Genomic DNA, 18,356 nt, shown 5'->3' with positions numbered 1-18,356 from the left:
GGGGGGGGTGAATGTACAGCGCTCTCTCCCACCTTCAGTACCACGACTGAGGTGCCCTTGAGCAAGGCACCCCCAACTGCTCCCCGGGTGGGTGTAATAAATAATGTTTCATTATATGGGTTTCAACCATACATTGATTGTGATTATGCCCACTGCTCCGGGTGTGTGTTCACTGCTGTGTGTGTGCACTTAGGATGGGTTAAATGCAGAGCACTAATTCCTAGTATGGGTCACCATACTTGGCCACATGTCACTTCACTTTCACGTTCGTGCTATAACAAGTCTCAGTTAGCTTAACGCAGTACACCTAGCAAGTTTTTTTTTAAATAATATAATAAATAAAAAGAAAACAGATAGAATAGAAAAAGAATAGAGCAAGCTAGTGTTAAGAGGCCTTTTTTGCTTTGTTAATTGTATAATAAATGAAAAGAAAACAGATAGAATACAAAAAGATTAGAAAGCTAGTGTTAGTTTTTTTTATTTTTTTATTTTTTTTATAAAGAAAACAAGCAGCAAATGAATAGAGTGCAAGTCTAAAAGGGACAAGTGTTTTTTTTTTTAAGAATAGAATTAGAATAGAGAGTGCTAGAGTTAGAGGGTCAAATAAAGATGGAAGAGATGTGTTTTTAGCCGATTCTTGAAGATGGCTAAGGACTCAGCTGCTTGGATTGAGAATAAACAAATTGAAATAAACAAATTAATTACATTTTAATTATAATTATAAATTGTATACCATTTATATAAATTAAACGAAGACCTGAATGTCTGTTTATTTATCCACAAAAGCCATGTTCAAAAAAGACAAAAATATCATAACAGCATTTTCTGCACTGTCAATATACCATAAGGTCATATATGCGTATGTAGGCATGTTTCAGGACAGATGAGTCTAAGGAAGCGTGAATCATGCCATCCCTGGGGTTCTGGGAATGAGGTCATGAACCTCCCTGCATCCTTTCACCAGCACAAAGCTGTGCAGTGTGTCTGACCTCACACTCTGCATCAGCTGACTCTGTTTTCCCACTCACGCTGCAGGCAGAACAACAGGGGCAGTTTTTGGAGCTGCTCTAGAAATGGGGGCTTGAAATGCCACAGAATTCGTGGCATGAAATGGACCTTGTTTCTGAACATGTCCAAGTCTTTTGCTAAAGGCACGTGAAATGAACATTTACCAGTGATAAATATTTTCACTGTCCATGTTTTCCATTATTTTTATTAAAATATATTTATTATAAAAATATTGTGACAAAGAAATTATTTTCTTTTCTTCAGAAATTATTCATCTTTTAGCGAAACTTTAAAAATGTTTCTCATATTTTTGTCTTGATGGATAAATGCAACAATATTGCACACCATTTTTATAGTTTGACTTCTTTTATTAATCAAATATTTTTCTACAACTACTGGAAAAAAAATTGAGAACCAATGTACAGTAAATCTGAAGTCAACAAATAGTCAGGTGGTGACAGATTGCACACCTCACCAATTAAAAAACCTTTACCAAAAAACTAATAGGGATATGCCGGTATCAAATTCTCATGTTGCAATTAATTGATAATGCTTTTATCACGGTATGCGGTATTATCACGATATTGAAATTTAGTTTTAAAAAAAAGTGCTGTCATAATACGGCACAAGTCTAAAACTAAAGCATGACCCCTTTGACATTTTCAAACCTGTAAGCCTAGAAATGCACTAATATTCTCTCTCATGGGGGTACTGATGAGAGACCATGAATAAATATTTTATTACAGTCATAAATTATTCCTACAGCACAGTGACAATCCTCTCTTACTCAGATGAGTTCAAATAACCATTGACAGCAAGTGAAAATATGCGTTTTGAAAGAACACTCACTGGTAGTGTTGCCTGACATTTGGATGATACACTTGCTCTCTTTTCCAATCTCTCGTGAATTGAAGGGACGGACCCTCACGGCTACTTTCACCGAGGCACCTGCCATGGTGTCTGAGTGCTGGAGCTCTGCTACTGCACAGGATCTGATGGGACGAAGCCCAGCCAGGAATCAGAGGCCACCTGCCACCTGTAGAAAGAAATGCAGACATGCTACTGTATGTGCAGAAATATCAAAAGAATATGTGTTCTTTTACTTCACTATAGAATTAAGAGTACAGTAAAGATACAGTTAGGCAATTAGAATAACAAAACACCATGTTTCATCAACAATCAACTCTTCTTTTGCAAAACAAGACTAGAAATGTGTTAAGGCCTACTCTTTAGATTTAGTACCTTAGCAATTCACTTCAAGAGATAATTAAAGAAAATCCCCATAAATCTGTTCAGCCCATTGTACTGGCTAAGTTACACCACTGATAATTTAATTTAGGTAATGGAGTTCTCTGAGATCCAGACCATGACTCATCAGGACTTTTATCACATTCAGTAGATTACTGTGCATCAGATATGGCTATGTGAACTTGTAAAACTATATGTAGCGAAACAGATTTACAAACGGGTTTAGGATTCATATGTGCAGATTTATTAAAAGAATAAACAAACAGCTTGTTCAAATCAGAAGAGCAAGGTCAGCCAGCCGGCAAAATTCAGGCCAATTCAAGGCATGCAGACACACTAACACAACTCGTATTGTAGATATCTTCATACCAAATTAAGAGCTCTGATAACCGATCCAAAACCAGGTACAATATCAGAAAACTGTTGGAAACAAACAGTAAACAAAAATTACAGATTTTCTTGTTTCCAATATACTTACTAAATCCATATCACAGATTACAACAAAGCAATTTCATTTCATTAATAAATTAATAAGTAAATTCACGTTCTCATGGCCCCTGGGATTCTTTGTAATAAATAATGTTTCATTATATGGGTTTCAACCATACATTGATTGTGATTATTTATAAATATGGGAATTGCACTGTATCTGTATGCAATTATCATAACAGCATCTTAAAAATAAACTCTGGGTCAGTGACATTTCATTTCAACAACTCTGAACAAAAGATTATGGCATCCAACATAACCCATTTAATAACTGTCCAACGGTGGATATAGTAATCCATTTAAAAGAACTGACAAAAAAAGAAAAGAAATGGAAGTGGGTCAAGTTTTATGTCAATTCTTTGATACTGCAAAATATCATGCACATTCATGGTTTTAATCATGATGATGGATTAGAAAAACTGTCCTAGTTTCTTCTTTTCTAAAAAGCATATCAACAAATTTACTTAATTCCTCCATGAGGAATCAAAATGATTTAGAAATAATTTGGAAAAAAGACAACATTTATGTGACCCTGGACCACAAAACCAGTCTTAAGTCGCTGGGGTATATTTGTAGCAATAGCCAAAAAAACATTGTATGGGTCAAAATTATCAATTTTTCTTTTATGCCAAAAATCCTTAGGATATTAAGTAAAGATCATGTTCCATGAAGATATTTTGTAAATTTCTTACCGTAAATATATCAAAACTTAATTTTTGATTAGTAATATGCATTGTTAATTTTTGCATCCTCAGATTCCAGATTTTCAAATAGTTGTATCTCGGCCAAATATTGTCCTATCCTAACAAACCATACATCAATGGAAAGCTTATTTACTGATTTATTGATGTATAAATCTCAATTTTAAAAAATTGACCCTTATGACTGGTTTTGTGGTCCAGGGTCACATATAGGCTATTTATTGCAACATTTTATATTGAAAATTCTCCTATTCATTTACACTTTGATTATTTTTCTCCTTAATTTTACTGGCAACTTAATGTGGGATGCCCACCCATAGTGAGATATTCAGAATTAAAAATAGAATGTGGCTATTAATAACAAGCTGTGGATTAATTTGGACAGCATTTGTCCATACACTAACTCTATCCAGAAAAAGACTGGGCTAAGTGCCATCCTTCGAGCAGAAAATCATAGTTATGTTTGTACACAATACGGAGCAAATGTTATTTACCACGTATGGCCCTCATAGTCTACTGAAAATGGCTGACTGTCAGAGCAGTCATGAATCAGCTGTGATGGACGAGCATTTGCGTCAGCTTCAGCCCAGCCAGCAAAACAAACGCAATGAAGCCGTTTTAACGGTCATTAAGCAAACCAATTATGCAAAACAAGGTTATCGTATATAAACATGCACCCCATCTGTTTATATTTAGAGCTGCGTCTGCGTAGATGCTGAGATGCGGCAGCAACACCCAATATAGCCTACACTGCTAGCGACGCGACATACAAGATCGCTCCCAATATAATCAACAAAATTATCTACACGATTATAATTGACATCATCTAGTTTACATTGCGATTTTTCAAAGCGTTTCAGCGTATCGCGTCGTTGTAGACTTGAGGTGGTAAAGTGTGACGCGTCTGTTACTATGGCAATATTTTGTCAGAATCTTTAGTACAGAGCAAAATACAGAATTTAATTTCGAATTTCTAATATTAGCTAAATAAATAAATCGTTTCCTGATCCGCAAATATTAGTGCGCACTGTATTCATTCTCCCTAACGCATCTAATTAAAAAAGCTACATATATTCATCTTTTCCCTCAGTAATTATCCGTTTAATCTTTCTGGTCTTAGAAATAAAAACATCTGAGTTATGAAAAAGGCCCAGATTTCATGACATGGCCTCACCCTGCACACATAAACAGCATCCTTCATCACCATGGCTAGTCTCAGGACTGACAATGCATGTAAATAAGACTGAATAGCAATTTTACATTAAATGTCTTTTGATATCCAATAATAATAATAATAATAATAATAATAATAATAATAAATATATTTATAATTATATAAGTCCAAAAACAGTATGATAATACAAAATCAAATTTAAACATCCCCTTCGAAATTTTTTTTCTTATTCTTTTCTATTTCAACAGCCTCTATGTGGCTTTCGGGACAGGACTAACGTTACAGGGGAATAGTGCACCACCCTCCTTATTCTCATAAGAGACATGAAAAACAATGGTTTAAAAACACATAAATCACACAAACAATAATCAAGATCTCACATACCTGATTCCTGATGACAATATCCTGTTGAGATTGCGGACAGCAGTGGGCTATTCCATCAAGTCTGCTATCATCCGCCGTCTTCTTCCTCACCCAGTTGTTGTATTTTTTTCCTATAGGCTCTCAGCCTCTCCCTTGCTCAGCAACATCAATGCAGGTGGAGCCCCCCCTGGCAAAATCATCAGACTGAGGGAGTCTGGTTTTGCAGGGCCTGGTACGCAGTGGTGCGTCAGGAAGCTGAGGGAGGGGTTAATTGATGTGGGAATGCGCTGAGACTGTAGTGTTTCTTCAGCGCAAAATGGCTCTTACGGCGGAGCCAAGGATGATGATCGGCCGTGAGTCGCTGATGACATCATCAGTGTGGGAGCTAGAGGCATGGAAGAGAGAGGGGAAGGGTGTGACAACAGCATCACGGGACAGTCAAAAGACCACGGTTCACGGATTTGCTTCCGTGTCCTCGAATATAAACCACAGTGTTAAAAGCACAAAGAGCTCATTTTAAATTCTAAACTCAGCCGGTAAGGTTTGTGTCTCAGTATGCACAGCACAGACCCTCTCAATGGACTCATTATGAAGGCTGAGGATGCCAGCTAAGCTTATGCAAAGAGACAAACAAGTTGGGTTCACTTATATAAAAAAAAATTAAATAATAATAAATAAATAAATAATAAGACCTGCAATGTACACTACAGTTCAAAATTAATACTTTTATTCAGAAAAGATGTTACCGTTAAAAGTAACGGTAAAGACATTCACAAAAGATTTCAATTTAAAATAAATGCTGTTCTTTTGAGCTTTCGATCTGACACTGAAGACTGGAATAGATGACATTTTAAAATAAATTAAAATTGAAAATGGATATTTTAAATTTTAGTAATATTTGACAATTTTTTACTACTGTATTTTTGTTCAAATAAATGCAGCCTTGGTGACTTCTTTCAAAATCATCAAAAAAAAATTATCAACCCAAAATTTTAAACAGTAAATGAACAATATATTTGTACATCCATGTCAATTTCATTGATATCTGTACAAAGGAAGAGAGGGGCCTAGACTAAAAAGAATATTTACAATTTTTAAATATTTTTAAATGATACATTTTAAATATTATTTTTAATAAAACATAATTAATATTTTTAAGCAATTCATAACTTGACAATCGCCATCTAAATAAAATAAATACAATTTATGTGAATGCGTTACATGAAGGACTCCCATTTTCTCCATATTTTAGAATGTTTCCGCCTAGCGCTTGCGGCTCTGTGATTGGTGGCTCAGCTATGAAATTACAGAGAATGGCAGAAAAATTGACCAATCATATCTTTCCTATAAATGGGTGGGCCTTGTTAGCGCTAACTTTATGACAAGTTCCGCCCACTGTGGAAAAAAAATCGGCTAATAAACTAACTAGCTATTATTCAAGTCACGACAAAAGCCGCAAATAACGTAAGTAAGGACATTTATTAGGCCGCTGTGCCAATAATAATATTATTTATTATAAACACTGATAGTTTGTCATAATTTGTTGGTTTACATTAAACACACATTAGCTACATTTGTTGGTTTTGTGCACAGACCAATTGTGTGATGATGCATTTGTAATGAGTATTTTCATTTGACTTAAATTGAGCTATGTATTATTTTGGTGATATCAGTTACTCTCGCTGTGCATTTGATTTTTATTGTTGCATTTCTGAAAGGCACACCGGACGAGAAGCGCAGCGTTCAGTTCAAGATGACAGTCCAAAACCAATCAATCCATTTTCCCAACTGTCAAAAGTTCACTTCAAGAATGACCAAGTGGTGTCAAGGAGTTTGAAGTTCGGTAATTGAAAAAAAACAACAACAAAAAACAGAGCAAACTGAATGAAAACGAGAGAGATTTCAGTCGAGAAAGCAGTCGATTATAGGAAGCACGGACTTTATTAGAGCCACAGAAAGAAAACGTTTCGCTGAAAAATGCACAATACACAATCTTCCAGCCTAGGATGAAGTCATTATGTACATTAACAATAATTTGGGACAAATATAATATAATTTAATGGAAAACTATGTGAGTAGCGCTCTGTGGCGCGGCCGGATTTTGAACGGCGCCCAGAGTCGCAGCTGGGATCCGCGGACAGTCGCCGGTCAGTGCGTACACTCATAGAAAACACTGTGATACAATTTTAAAGACGTGGTGCGGCGCGGCGCAGCGCTTTTCGCCCGGATTAGACTGGATTAGCCTCTTGGTTCAAAGGTGGAATTGTCAAAGATGACTTTTAGAAGAAGACACCGTAAACTAAGCTGGTAGTTTGTTTTTTCCCTCGACTAGGGTAGGGGGAGAGGGCCTAGGTTCAAGAGTCATGGTTCGCTACTGAATAAAAAAAATAATAATAAAGAAAAGTCTAGACGGTAACACTTTTTTTCACTCTGATGCGTAACCTTCCATAATAAGCGAGAAAATTTATTTTGAAGATAATTTTATATTGTACTAAAGTCAGATTAAAAATGTTATAACTTCAATGGGATAAAATGATTTTAGCAGAACAGCCCCATCTACCGGACAGCTGACATTCTGCTCACTACATTACGCAAGGACGTCAATTTAAATGGTACCTGACAAACACACTTTTTTAATTAGTTTTTGAATTGTAGTTTAATGGGGTCAAGGTCATCTATATCTGCCTGAACGTCTCCATTGGTCAGTACGTGTTACATCAGGGTACATGTCCCGTCTTTCACAAAAGCATGGCAAGAGTTGAGTTACTTCTGTCTCTTACTCTGGCCTGTGAAGTGGATGTTTGAGCCCCACCACAGTGCAAAGGGCACACAAGGTTAAACATTGCATTTCCACTTATTTACTGTGCAGACTAATTATTTACTGCAGGACCAGTGCTCTGGTCAAAGTCCCCGCTCTGACATCAGCATCTGCTTCCTATGACACACGACTAGTGTGCTTTTAGAGAATCACTATGTTCTGATCAGGTACTTTTGTACAGAGTAAGCATTTTTGTACTGAATGGGAACAGCACAATCTATTCACGTTCAAGACTTTGTTCATACATAGTTATATAAATATGATGACATTAATTAATATAGTAATTAAAATAAATAAAGGAACAGTTTACCAAAAATGAAATTTTTCTGAAAATGTACTCTCCCTCCCAAAATATAGATGAGTTTGGTTCTTCATGGGAACAAATTGGGATAAATTTAGCATTACATCACTTGTCGTCAGAACAGCTGATAAAACATTTCATAAAAAGATCACAATAATCTCAAGTAATCCACATGACTCCAGTCCATCAATTAACGTCTTGTGAAGTGAAAATCTGTGTTTGTAAGAAACAAATCCATCATTAATATGTTTTTAACCATTGCTTCCAGCTAAAATATGAGTCCTCTATCCATATTATTTCTTTTTAGTGAAAAAGTTGCTTTTGTCTGAATCAGGAGAGAAATATGCACAGATCAAGCACTGTTTATAAGCCAAGACAGTCCAGAACAGTTCTAAACAAATATTTTGGTGGATTTTGATGTGAGAGGACAACATTGAAGGACATTTTTTTTACTGGAGAAAGTGTTATTATGGATAGAGGACAGAAATGACAGTTTAAAGTTAAAAAGCCTTAAAAAAGATTGTTTCCTACAAACATGCAGCTTTTTGTTTCACAAGACATTAACTGATGGACTGGAGTGGTGTGGATTACTGTGGTGTTTTTATCAGCTGTTTGGACTCTCATTCTGACGGCACCCATTCACTGCAGAGGATCCATTGGTGAGCAAGTGATGTAATGCTAAATTTCTCCAAATCTGTTCTGATGAAGAAACAAACTCATCTACATCTTGGATGGTCTGATGATGAGTACAATTTCAGCATATTTTCAATTTTGGGTGCGATTTTCCTTCAAACAAATCATCAAAAATACTAACTTACTACCAAATACAGACTTAGAAATTAATGATTCAAATGCAAATAATGTGAACAACTTCCTGTTTGCCATTATATCTGTTAGATTTTACCTGAAATTAGTTCTTAAGCAGTAAAAATTTCCAAGTAGCATGTCACAAGCAGCACACCAGTTGGGAGGCCCCCTACCTAGACATTTGTTAAAAAATGAGTTTTAATATAGCTGTTTTTAAACATTCAAACTGAAATATCAGAATTTGAAAAAATAATATGTGCAATAGTCATGTGCAATACATTAATATGCCCTGTAGATCTAATACCATGTGCTGCACTGACCATGTGAGGGACAAATGAAATGTGAGTTGGACTTATTAGTGTGTGCTTGTGTGTTTCTTCACATCAGCAAATCAACAGTATTGAGAAAGGTACACTCCTCCTCTGAGCTGGTAAACAAGTGGAGAATGAATGAATCAATAGAGCACCTCACAAGAATGTAAACAAAAACTGATTATTTTTATTTATTTGTTGTTGTTTCAAATGCAGTCCTTATGTGATTCTAGATTTTTCTTTTTACCTGATTAGGGCCAGATATTAGGGTTTTTCAGCTAACTTAAACAGTATCAAACTCATTTACATTATCTCCAAATCTAAAAATATGGATATTAATATTAATACTGGATTTAAATCCCTTGACTAATCGACTGCAACATATTGTATTCTCTCAGCACAAGGCAGTTCAACTCTGTGAAAAAGTTCAGATAAACACGTGTGTTCTGTGTATTTTTGTGAGGTGTCAGGAAACTTAAGGGTTAAAATATTGATTTTAAAGACGAAAGGACGAAAAAACTAAAACATACAGCCTTACATAATAATACAGGACTCCCTCTCTATCTTTAGGCTACCACCCTTTTCTATTTTGTTATCCTGTTCATAATTTCCTCATATCCACCTCTGGTCTCTGGACCGTTAGGCTATACCTTGTTTGGAAGATGAAGGGCGGGGGCATTTTGTGCCAAAAGCCTGACGCATGTTGCTCTGTGTTCTAGGGGTCGAAGACCCGTTTGTTTAAAATGCTGGACAAACGCAAAGTTTTGTCTTTCTAACGAACAGCAGCGAGAGGAAACATGATGCCGAGGAGTGTCCTATCCAGGTGTGCGCGCTTGACGCAGCAGGTGCCTTTGGAAAGCGTGCGGTCCACCAAACACGGCGTCCACCGCGGGATGTCGTCTGTGACCATCCCGCCACCAGCGTGCATGCTCCGGCCGCTCGAGGTTCCATTTCGGTACCTGTTTGGACCAGGACCATCCAATGTGCCGCCTCGCATTTTAGCGGCAGGAGGGAGACCTATAATAGGTCACATGCACTCGGAAATGTTCGGGGTAAATCTTACACATTTTTACACACAAACGCATTTTACAAGTTTAATATGGGTCGAAGGCAAACAAGGATTTATAAGAAAATCTAACATAAAACACGTACCATGTTGTTAAAAATGAAATAGCGTTAACAACAATAATTTAATTAATAAAATACATTTAAAGATCTCTTGTAGTGAAACCAAGTAAATCTTTTCAATCTTTATCTTTAATTTTGTTCAAAAACGTCTTCATCTTTAAATACTTATGTATTCTTTAAATATTAAAATTCAAAGCGTGCCTTTCTATGAAAAAGCTATAGGCTATATCGTAAAGTTCATTACTAGATTAGTTCATAAATATTCAACAATATTTTAGAATTAATTAATTAATACTTTACATTTTAAATACTATAAGATCTTAAAACAAAGTGCTTCACTACTTCTTTTTTTTAAGAATAATAAAAATAGTCATGCCAAACTACTCATAACAACATTTCTATAACAGCAGCAGAATCTCCAAATTGCTTTAAAAAAAATTCCAAATGAATTGAGTTTTTCAAAGTTTGGAATAACTGATTAATAGATCTGGGCTAAAAAGCATCATATATTGATGGCATGATTTTAGTATCAGAGCTGCCTTGGAAACTTGGATGTTTGGAGGATTCTAACAGTCCCTGCACATATTTTGTCACAGATTATGAATGATATCAAGAAGGGAATTCAGTATGCTTTTCAGACCAGTAACAACATGACACTGGCCATGAGTGGCTCTGGACACACAGCCATGGAGTGTGCAGTCTTTAACATTGTGGAGCCTGGAGAAAGTGTTCTGGTTGCCATCAATGGAATCTGGGGAGAACGAGTCGCAGAAATTGCTGAGCGGATGGGTATGAAACTAATAATAAAAATAATGCCAGCCCACTGTTTTCTAGAAATGTATCTTTACTTGTTGAGAGTATGAGAGCATGCTTATACTTTAACATCTTTCTTTTTTCCCAGGTGCAAAGGTTCACACCTTGTTTAAAACACCTGGAGGACATTTTACAAATGCAGAAATTGAACAGGTGATACTGTCCTTAATTTATTAGTGCTGCTGTGTATACAAATTGCAATTTCATACGCCACTGTATGTTATATGACTAGTAAAGCAAACCCCTGCTCTATAACCAGCATTTGTCATTCTACACATTCTACAGGCTCTGGCTAAATATAAGCCAGTTCTTTTCTTTCTCACACATGGAGAGTCATCAGCTGGTCTGGTGCACCCAATGGACGGCGTTGGTGATATTTGTCACAAGTAAGAATATTCTACAATCATTTAGCTTACTGTGTGACTTCTATTGTACTTTTATGTAAAATCTTTTACATGCTTCTTTTTGTTTTTTTTTAAGCATGCAAGATTTTCTGATTGGTGTACACACTGTAGAGATACACTTCGATTATTTGTAAAAAATAAATGTAAAAAAAGGAATAAAATAAAGAAATATCTAAGGAAAAACGTTCAAAGAATGTAAAGGCAAAATAAAAGTTTAATTTCAATATTGCTAGCACACAATATTGAAAATGACTAATATTGGAAAAAAATAATTTGAAAGTTAAATGTCTGTATTGTCTACTGTTCTCCCACATTCGCTTTTCAAGTTAACCTTAACTTCATATACCTCTCTTGCATGGTTTTGTCTATACAGATACAACTGTTTGCTCTTAGTTGATTCAGTGGCGTCATTGGGAGCTGCACCTCTTTTAATGGACCAACAAAGTGAGTGGATCAAAATATGAAGTTATTTAAATATGTAATTATATGAATATGAAGTTATATGAACATTTAAAGATGATGTTATTTACCAAGTGCATATTCTAAATCTCTGTGTAAAAGCATGAGGATTGAATTCAACTGTTCAAACCTTCTTCCTTTGTAGATATTGATATTCTGTATACTGGTTCCCAAAAAGCCTTGAATGCTCCACCCGGCACAGCACCAGTTTCATTCAGTGAAAGAGCATGGTGAGGAGAAATATTTGTAAATGAATATGAGTATGTGCTTGCACACATTGAATCATTCAAACAATTAATGGAATCCACTAACATTATCCATTTCTTCTCAAATGTGACATAGCCACAAGATGTTTAACAGGAAAACAAAGCCAGTGTCCTACCTCCTTGATATGACCCACTTATCCAATTACTGGGGCAATGACGGCAAGCCAGAAAGAATGTACGTATTGTAAATGCAAACTGTTGCTCTTGCAAGACCTAGTAGAGCATGGTTGCAAAACTCAATTCCTGGAGGGCCACAGCCCTGCAGAATTTAGTTCCAACCCTGCTCCAACACATATACCATGTATTGTATTTTCCAAATAAACCTGAAGGACTTGATTACCTGGATCAGGTGCATTTAAATAGAAGCTAAACTCTGCAGGGCTGTGGCCCTCAAGGAACTGAGTTTTGCACCCCTGTAGTAGAAGACTGAGCTGTCTGAAGTTAACTAAATTGTGTTTCAGATACCATCACACAGGACCTGTGTCTGGGTTCTTTGCCCTGAGGGAAAGTCTAGCCATCCTTGCTGAAATGGTAAGGGCTTTTTTATTTTATTTTAAGTAAACATTTAACACCTTGCTTGTCATAATAATTCACTCTTCAATGGTTAATCTTTTGGTCCCAAAGTCTACAACTATAGGACATACTGCTTGTTTTCTCAACTATGTATTTTTGTTTGAACTATAACAGGCCGGGTGCTTAGATTTACAAATCTGTTATGTTACATACACTCCCATTCAAGTTTTGGGTCGGTAGGATTTTCTTACCCTTTTCTTCTTATGCTCACCAAGGCTACATTTATTTGATTAAAAATACAGTAAAACAGTGATATTGTGAAATATTATTACAATTGAAAATAACTGTTTTCTTTTAAACAATTTTAAAATGTAATTTAGTCCTGTGATGGCAAAGCTGAATTTTCAGCAGCTATTACTCCAGTCTTCAGGGTCACATGATCCTTTTAGGAAATATTCTAATATGCTGATCAGCCGAAACCTTTCTTTTGTAAGATTTGAAATCAAAATCAGTTGTAATTTTATAACTGTCTTTACTGTCACTCTTGATCAAGTTAAAGCATCGTTGCTGAATAAAGTATTAGTTTCTAATATATATATATATATATATAATCTGACTGACCACAAACCTTTGAATGGTAGTGTATTTCCTTACAAATGTATGTTCCTTGTAAATGTATGTCTGCTATTAAGCACTTACTATATTTTAATATATATATATATATATATACACAGTATATATTAATGACTGATAATGACTAATAATGTCTGCTCAAGGGTCTTGAGAACTCATGGAGTCATCATACAGAAATTGCAGAGTACCTCTGGAAGGGCTTGGAAGACCTGGGCTTGAAGCTGTTTATCAAGGACAAGGTAACTGTTGTTGACTTCACTTTATTAATTCTGAGAACAATAACATAACCTAAAAGAGAAAGCAGTTAAAATATAGATCCATTCCTAAAGGATCTGAGATTACCCTCCGTCACCACCATTGCCATCCCTGAAGGGTACGACTGGAAGGAATTGCTGGCTTACATCATGAAGCATCACCGAATCGAGTTTACAGGAGGTCTAGGGCCCTCTGTTGGCATGGTGAGTAAAAGCTTGTCAAGAAGACATGACAATGCAGCATTCAACTACATGGCTGTATAATTATCCACTCAACTGATTTCTAGGTATTGCGGATCGGGCTCATGGGATACAACTGCAACAAGGCCAATGCTGCGATGGTTCTTGCAGCTCTGGAAGACGCTTTAAAGCAGTGTCGAAAGTCCAAAGCCTAAAGACTACCTGTTGACCTGAATATTTTTGCAGTTTCATATGGTGATGCTTGTAGTGCGAAAATTACACACTAATGTAAAGAGTTATTATATATGATGTTTCATAACGGTTGGTATAATGAGGAAGAATTTTAGCTGATTAGAAATTGTACATTATGCATCCCATTGAACAAAACCAGCTGTTTTCAACGTGTTTCTCAATGTCCTTTAAAGTTTCGACAAGCATCACTCCAGCACTTGAATGACCTTTATAAAAACATTACCGAGAAATAAATAATTAATATAATTTCATCATTTGGGTTTACAATGCGAGTTCAGTTACACAGTACACAGGATGTTCAAACCATTGTTATTTATTCTCCTTTTGAAAATTATTTGACTATGAGAAACATGAAGCCATTTACCAAATTTCAATTGGTACTAAAATATAAATAGTGCTTTAGCATTTCCAAACAAACAAAACATAAAAGCAAAACTCAAAGCATCTGAAACTCGACAAAACATTTCAGACATTTACATTAACAAACTGCCAAAAAACTATTTTTTCATGAACAAGAAACAAATTAAATAAGCTTGGAAAATGAAACATATTCCAAAATCATTTTTGAATATTTACAACTAAAAGCACTGCCGGAATCATTTCAACTTTTCTAAACATAAACCAGCTAGGTATTGCAACGGTTTCCTTATTCTCCCCCAAAGTGCCTTTTCACTTTGGCTGCTATAGGGAATATAGTAACTAATTGCACCAAAAAGTAGTGCTGAAACTCCTTCATCCACACGAAGGTCATTTTGACCTTCCCCTCCGCATCCTCGTAAAGGACGATGAACTGCTCGCCTTCATACTCCAAGTCCAGCACTCTTTGTCTACTGTACATTTTTACAGTAGAACTCACACACCAGAAGGGACGCTGAGCCTCATCCAGCACTGTCAGAGTCATCATGCAGCAGCCCTGGAGATGTGGAGCATGTAAACATTGTTGTTTTTATCATTCCTTGATAAAGGAAGCAAGTTTAGGAAATCATACAGTTGTGGACAAAATTTTACATACACTTTGCAGTATCTGCAAAATGTCCATTATTTTACCCAAATAAAAGGGATCATACAAAATGCATGTTATTTTTTTAGTACTGACCTGAATAAGATACTTCACATAAAAGACGTTCACATATAGTCCACAAGTGAAAATAATAGTTGAAACTGTATGTACAATTTTGAACAACTGTATCTAACTAAAATACACAATAAACAGTGCACAGTTGTCTATATAGTAAGTCTTGCTACATTCTCATGTTGTAAATCCAGCTGTCAACTCTAAACTGCACTCAAAGTGCATTTAACTTCAGACTTCTAGTATTTGGCCTTGTTTATGTTCCCCATTCACACAGCGTGATACTTACCAATCTATTTATAGACAGTATCCTAAGAATAGCATGCCAGAACTGACTAACCAGTCAGTTCCAGGGAGAAATTAAGTCTAAATAAAGTGGCCAATGAGAGTAAGAATCATATTAGGCACCTCAACATCTCCCTGCAATCCCTCTGCTTCCCATGGAAGACTGATCTTTGCCACAGGCATGTGCTCGGATACATTTGCGGAATCAATAGCGATTAACTGCACAAATTCCCCTTGCGACATCACTGTGAAGCCTAAGAACAATGTGCAAACATTCATATTATTCACATCATATATCAACAGTTTGATATATCATGCTCATAACTTGTTGAAAATCAGACTGCGGAGGGGAAAAAAGTAAAAATGGGTTTACAAAAATATTATATATTTACCTCTCCTGGTGTACAGAGGGGAAAACCGCTGACACATGATTCGCTGAACTGGATTGTGAAGCACAATGTGCAGAGTGTATCCATGGCGACTACAGTCAGGGTCCACAGCATTGTCCTCTGCAGGTATGTAGAGACTATTGATGTGAACAAACATACTTTATGTGTTAAGGGACTGTGTGAGATGTTATCAACTTCATCAATGTACTAAATAACCATTAAGAGTTTTGTTCCAAAATCTTGACCCAAGGAGACTTCTTTCAATCAGTTTGTGGAAGTGCAGGTTGATCATGATGAAGGCAATTTTCCAATTGCCCTACAAGCACCACAAATGAACATAAAAACAACATAGATAAAATAAATATAGACAGGATGTAAATAATGTTTTCAATAATATAAAGTTTGTATTTTAAAAATCTGAATGTTTTATATTAAGGATACACCAATATACATTTCATACATGTATGTATGTAGTACAGTATCTATGTATGCATAACATGATATTAGTCGTAATATAAATAAAAACGGGGAAATAAGCTACATAATTAAATATCCAATATCAACCCATACAGAAAAACAACTCTAATATTGCCCGATAACCAATAGAGTACCAAAACACTGTATTGTGCATCCCTAAAATACTGAAATTATTTAAACTTGGCTAAATACATCAACATACCCGCCAGAGTCCGATGATGATCCCTTTATCAAACTGCAGCAGCTTCACAAGCCTGACACTTTGCAAACCTGTCTTGTGAATCAGAGAGCGCCACCTTGGCCTACACATTAGAGGCATAAGTCAGATGAGTGTATGTATTATGCTTCAGATTATTCAGATGTGTTTCTTACTTGTCTCCTTGAGCTGGTGAAGCTGGACACATTATTCCATGAAGCTGAAGGCTATTAAGATTGTACATGAAAGGCCAGAAGCCATGGCTCCAGCACACTGTAACCGATGAATCTTCGAAGAACGTGTGCGTCTGCTTATAGACACTTTCCTGTCCATTCTTATTTGTGAGTGTGATCTCCCACTGAATGTGTAACCTCCTGTAAAACACAGCAACCACAGGTGTATTTCCTCACTTTCACTATGGACATGTTCCACTTATATTTGACAGCTAGAAAATATCCAGATGCTTTAAAGGAATAGTTCACCCAAAAATGAACATTTTCTGAAAATTTACCCACCCCCAGGAGAGAAATGTGCACAGATTAAGCAACGTTTACAAGTAAACACAGTCCACAACAGTTCTAAACAAATGTGTTGGTGGATTTTGATGTGAGAGGACAACAGGGGATGGACTTTTTCACTCAATGAAGTGTTATTATGGATTATGGATCTCTCACTGATGTATTTATTACAAACACGCAGCTCTTTACTTCACAAGTTGTTAATTGATGGACTGGAGCTGTGTGTTTTTAGCAGCTGTTTGGACTCTCATTCTGACGGCACTCATTCACTGCAGAGGATCCATTTGTGAACAAGTGATGTAGAGCTAAAGTTCTCCAAATGTGCTCTGATAAAAAACTAACTTATCTACATCTTGGATTGCCTGAGGGTGAGCAAATTATTTGTAGCAAATTTTTACATTTTGGATGAACTATTCCTTTAAATTTTATAGACTCATACTTGGTTTGACTAATGTAATTTTTTACTTGACCTTACCTAATTGCTTATCACAAAACCAGGTCTATCTATAAGTGTTGCTATTTAAGTTTAAAATATATTTACTTTTTTATGTCTCACATATCATAGCAAGAGTAATATAGCAGAGCAAGACATATCCTAAAACAATGTCTTGCTTTGCTATATAATACATTTCAAAACAAAGGAAAGAAATGAAAGAAAATTAATTAAATGTCTGACCATTTGGATCATAAAACCACTCTGCAGAAATAAAATGGCATGTGTATACCTGCATATATAAAAATGTGTTTTTTAATCTTTTAATATAATATTTAAAATATCTCATGGTATGTTTTTATGTTTCAGGGATAAAAATAATGATTATTTATTTATTATTGTAATAAAAATATTGAAATAAAACAATCACAAATCTTCTACAAATTAGTTCTTTAGATTTGTTATCAGACAAACACAAAAATCAATAGTATCAGTCAGAAATTTTTTTTATATTAATCTCTACTCAATTTTTTACAACAAATTATTGTTTCATAAATGCTTTGCTTGAAATGTGTTATTTTTCTTTTTAAAGGGGTCATATGATGTTGCTAAAAAGAACATTATTTTGTGTATTTGGTGTAATGAAATGTGTTTATGCGGTTTAAGGTTAAAAAAACACATTATTTTCCACATACTGTACATTATTGTTTCTCCTCTATGCCCCGCCTTTCTGAAACGCTTCGATTTTTACAAAGCTCATCGGTCTGAAAAAGCGAGGTGTGCTGTGATTGGCCAGCTATCCAGTGCATTATGATTGGCCGAATACCTCAAGCATGTGACGGAAATGTTACGCCCCTTAACATA

The 18,356-nt window shown here is 35.7% G+C and overlaps 3 protein-coding genes across 3 annotated transcripts in view; 1 reads left to right on the top strand and 2 right to left on the bottom strand.

The window, feature by feature from the left end:
• LOC107718161 (kinesin-like protein KIF1A) overlaps positions 1-5,310 on the bottom strand; it is a 35,903-nt gene extending 30,593 nt beyond the window's left edge. The window contains exons 1-2 of the mRNA XM_016525140.1: positions 5,005-5,310; positions 1,858-2,044 (exon numbers count right to left, since the gene is read on the bottom strand). Coding sequence (XP_016380626.1) covers positions 1,858-1,963 — 106 coding nt within the window. The 5' untranslated portion in view covers positions 1,964-2,044; positions 5,005-5,310. The remainder of the gene's footprint in view (positions 1-1,857; positions 2,045-5,004) is intronic.
• Positions 5,311-9,945: 4,635 nt separating this feature from the next.
• On the top strand, positions 9,946-14,376 carry LOC107718120 (serine--pyruvate aminotransferase-like). The gene is made up of 11 exons (XM_016525083.1): positions 9,946-10,272; positions 10,945-11,137; positions 11,250-11,314; positions 11,447-11,547; positions 11,939-12,009; positions 12,170-12,254; positions 12,367-12,465; positions 12,752-12,821; positions 13,580-13,675; positions 13,766-13,894; positions 13,978-14,376. The coding sequence occupies exons 1-11, from the start codon at positions 10,018-10,020 to the stop codon at positions 14,083-14,085; spliced, it is 1,272 nt and encodes a 423-aa protein (XP_016380569.1). The 5' UTR covers positions 9,946-10,017; the 3' UTR covers positions 14,086-14,376.
• LOC107718160 (F-box only protein 15-like) overlaps positions 14,234-18,356 on the bottom strand; it is an 8,750-nt gene continuing 4,627 nt past the window's right edge. The window contains exons 7-11 of the mRNA XM_016525139.1: positions 16,548-16,647; positions 16,103-16,184; positions 15,872-16,006; positions 15,603-15,724; positions 14,234-15,035 (exon numbers count right to left, since the gene is read on the bottom strand). Of these exons, the coding sequence (XP_016380625.1) occupies positions 14,769-15,035; positions 15,603-15,724; positions 15,872-16,006; positions 16,103-16,184; positions 16,548-16,647 (706 nt within the window). The 3' untranslated portion in view covers positions 14,234-14,768. The remainder of the gene's footprint in view (positions 15,036-15,602; positions 15,725-15,871; positions 16,007-16,102; positions 16,185-16,547; positions 16,648-18,356) is intronic.

This window comes from Sinocyclocheilus rhinocerous, unplaced genomic scaffold (assembly GCF_001515625.1).
Source record: "Sinocyclocheilus rhinocerous isolate Xijiao unplaced genomic scaffold, SAMN03320098_v1.1 scaffold480, whole genome shotgun sequence".
In the NCBI taxonomy this organism is placed as follows: domain Eukaryota; kingdom Metazoa; phylum Chordata; class Actinopteri; order Cypriniformes; family Cyprinidae; genus Sinocyclocheilus; species Sinocyclocheilus rhinocerous.
This window is presented reverse-complemented; position numbering and strand designations above follow the sequence as displayed.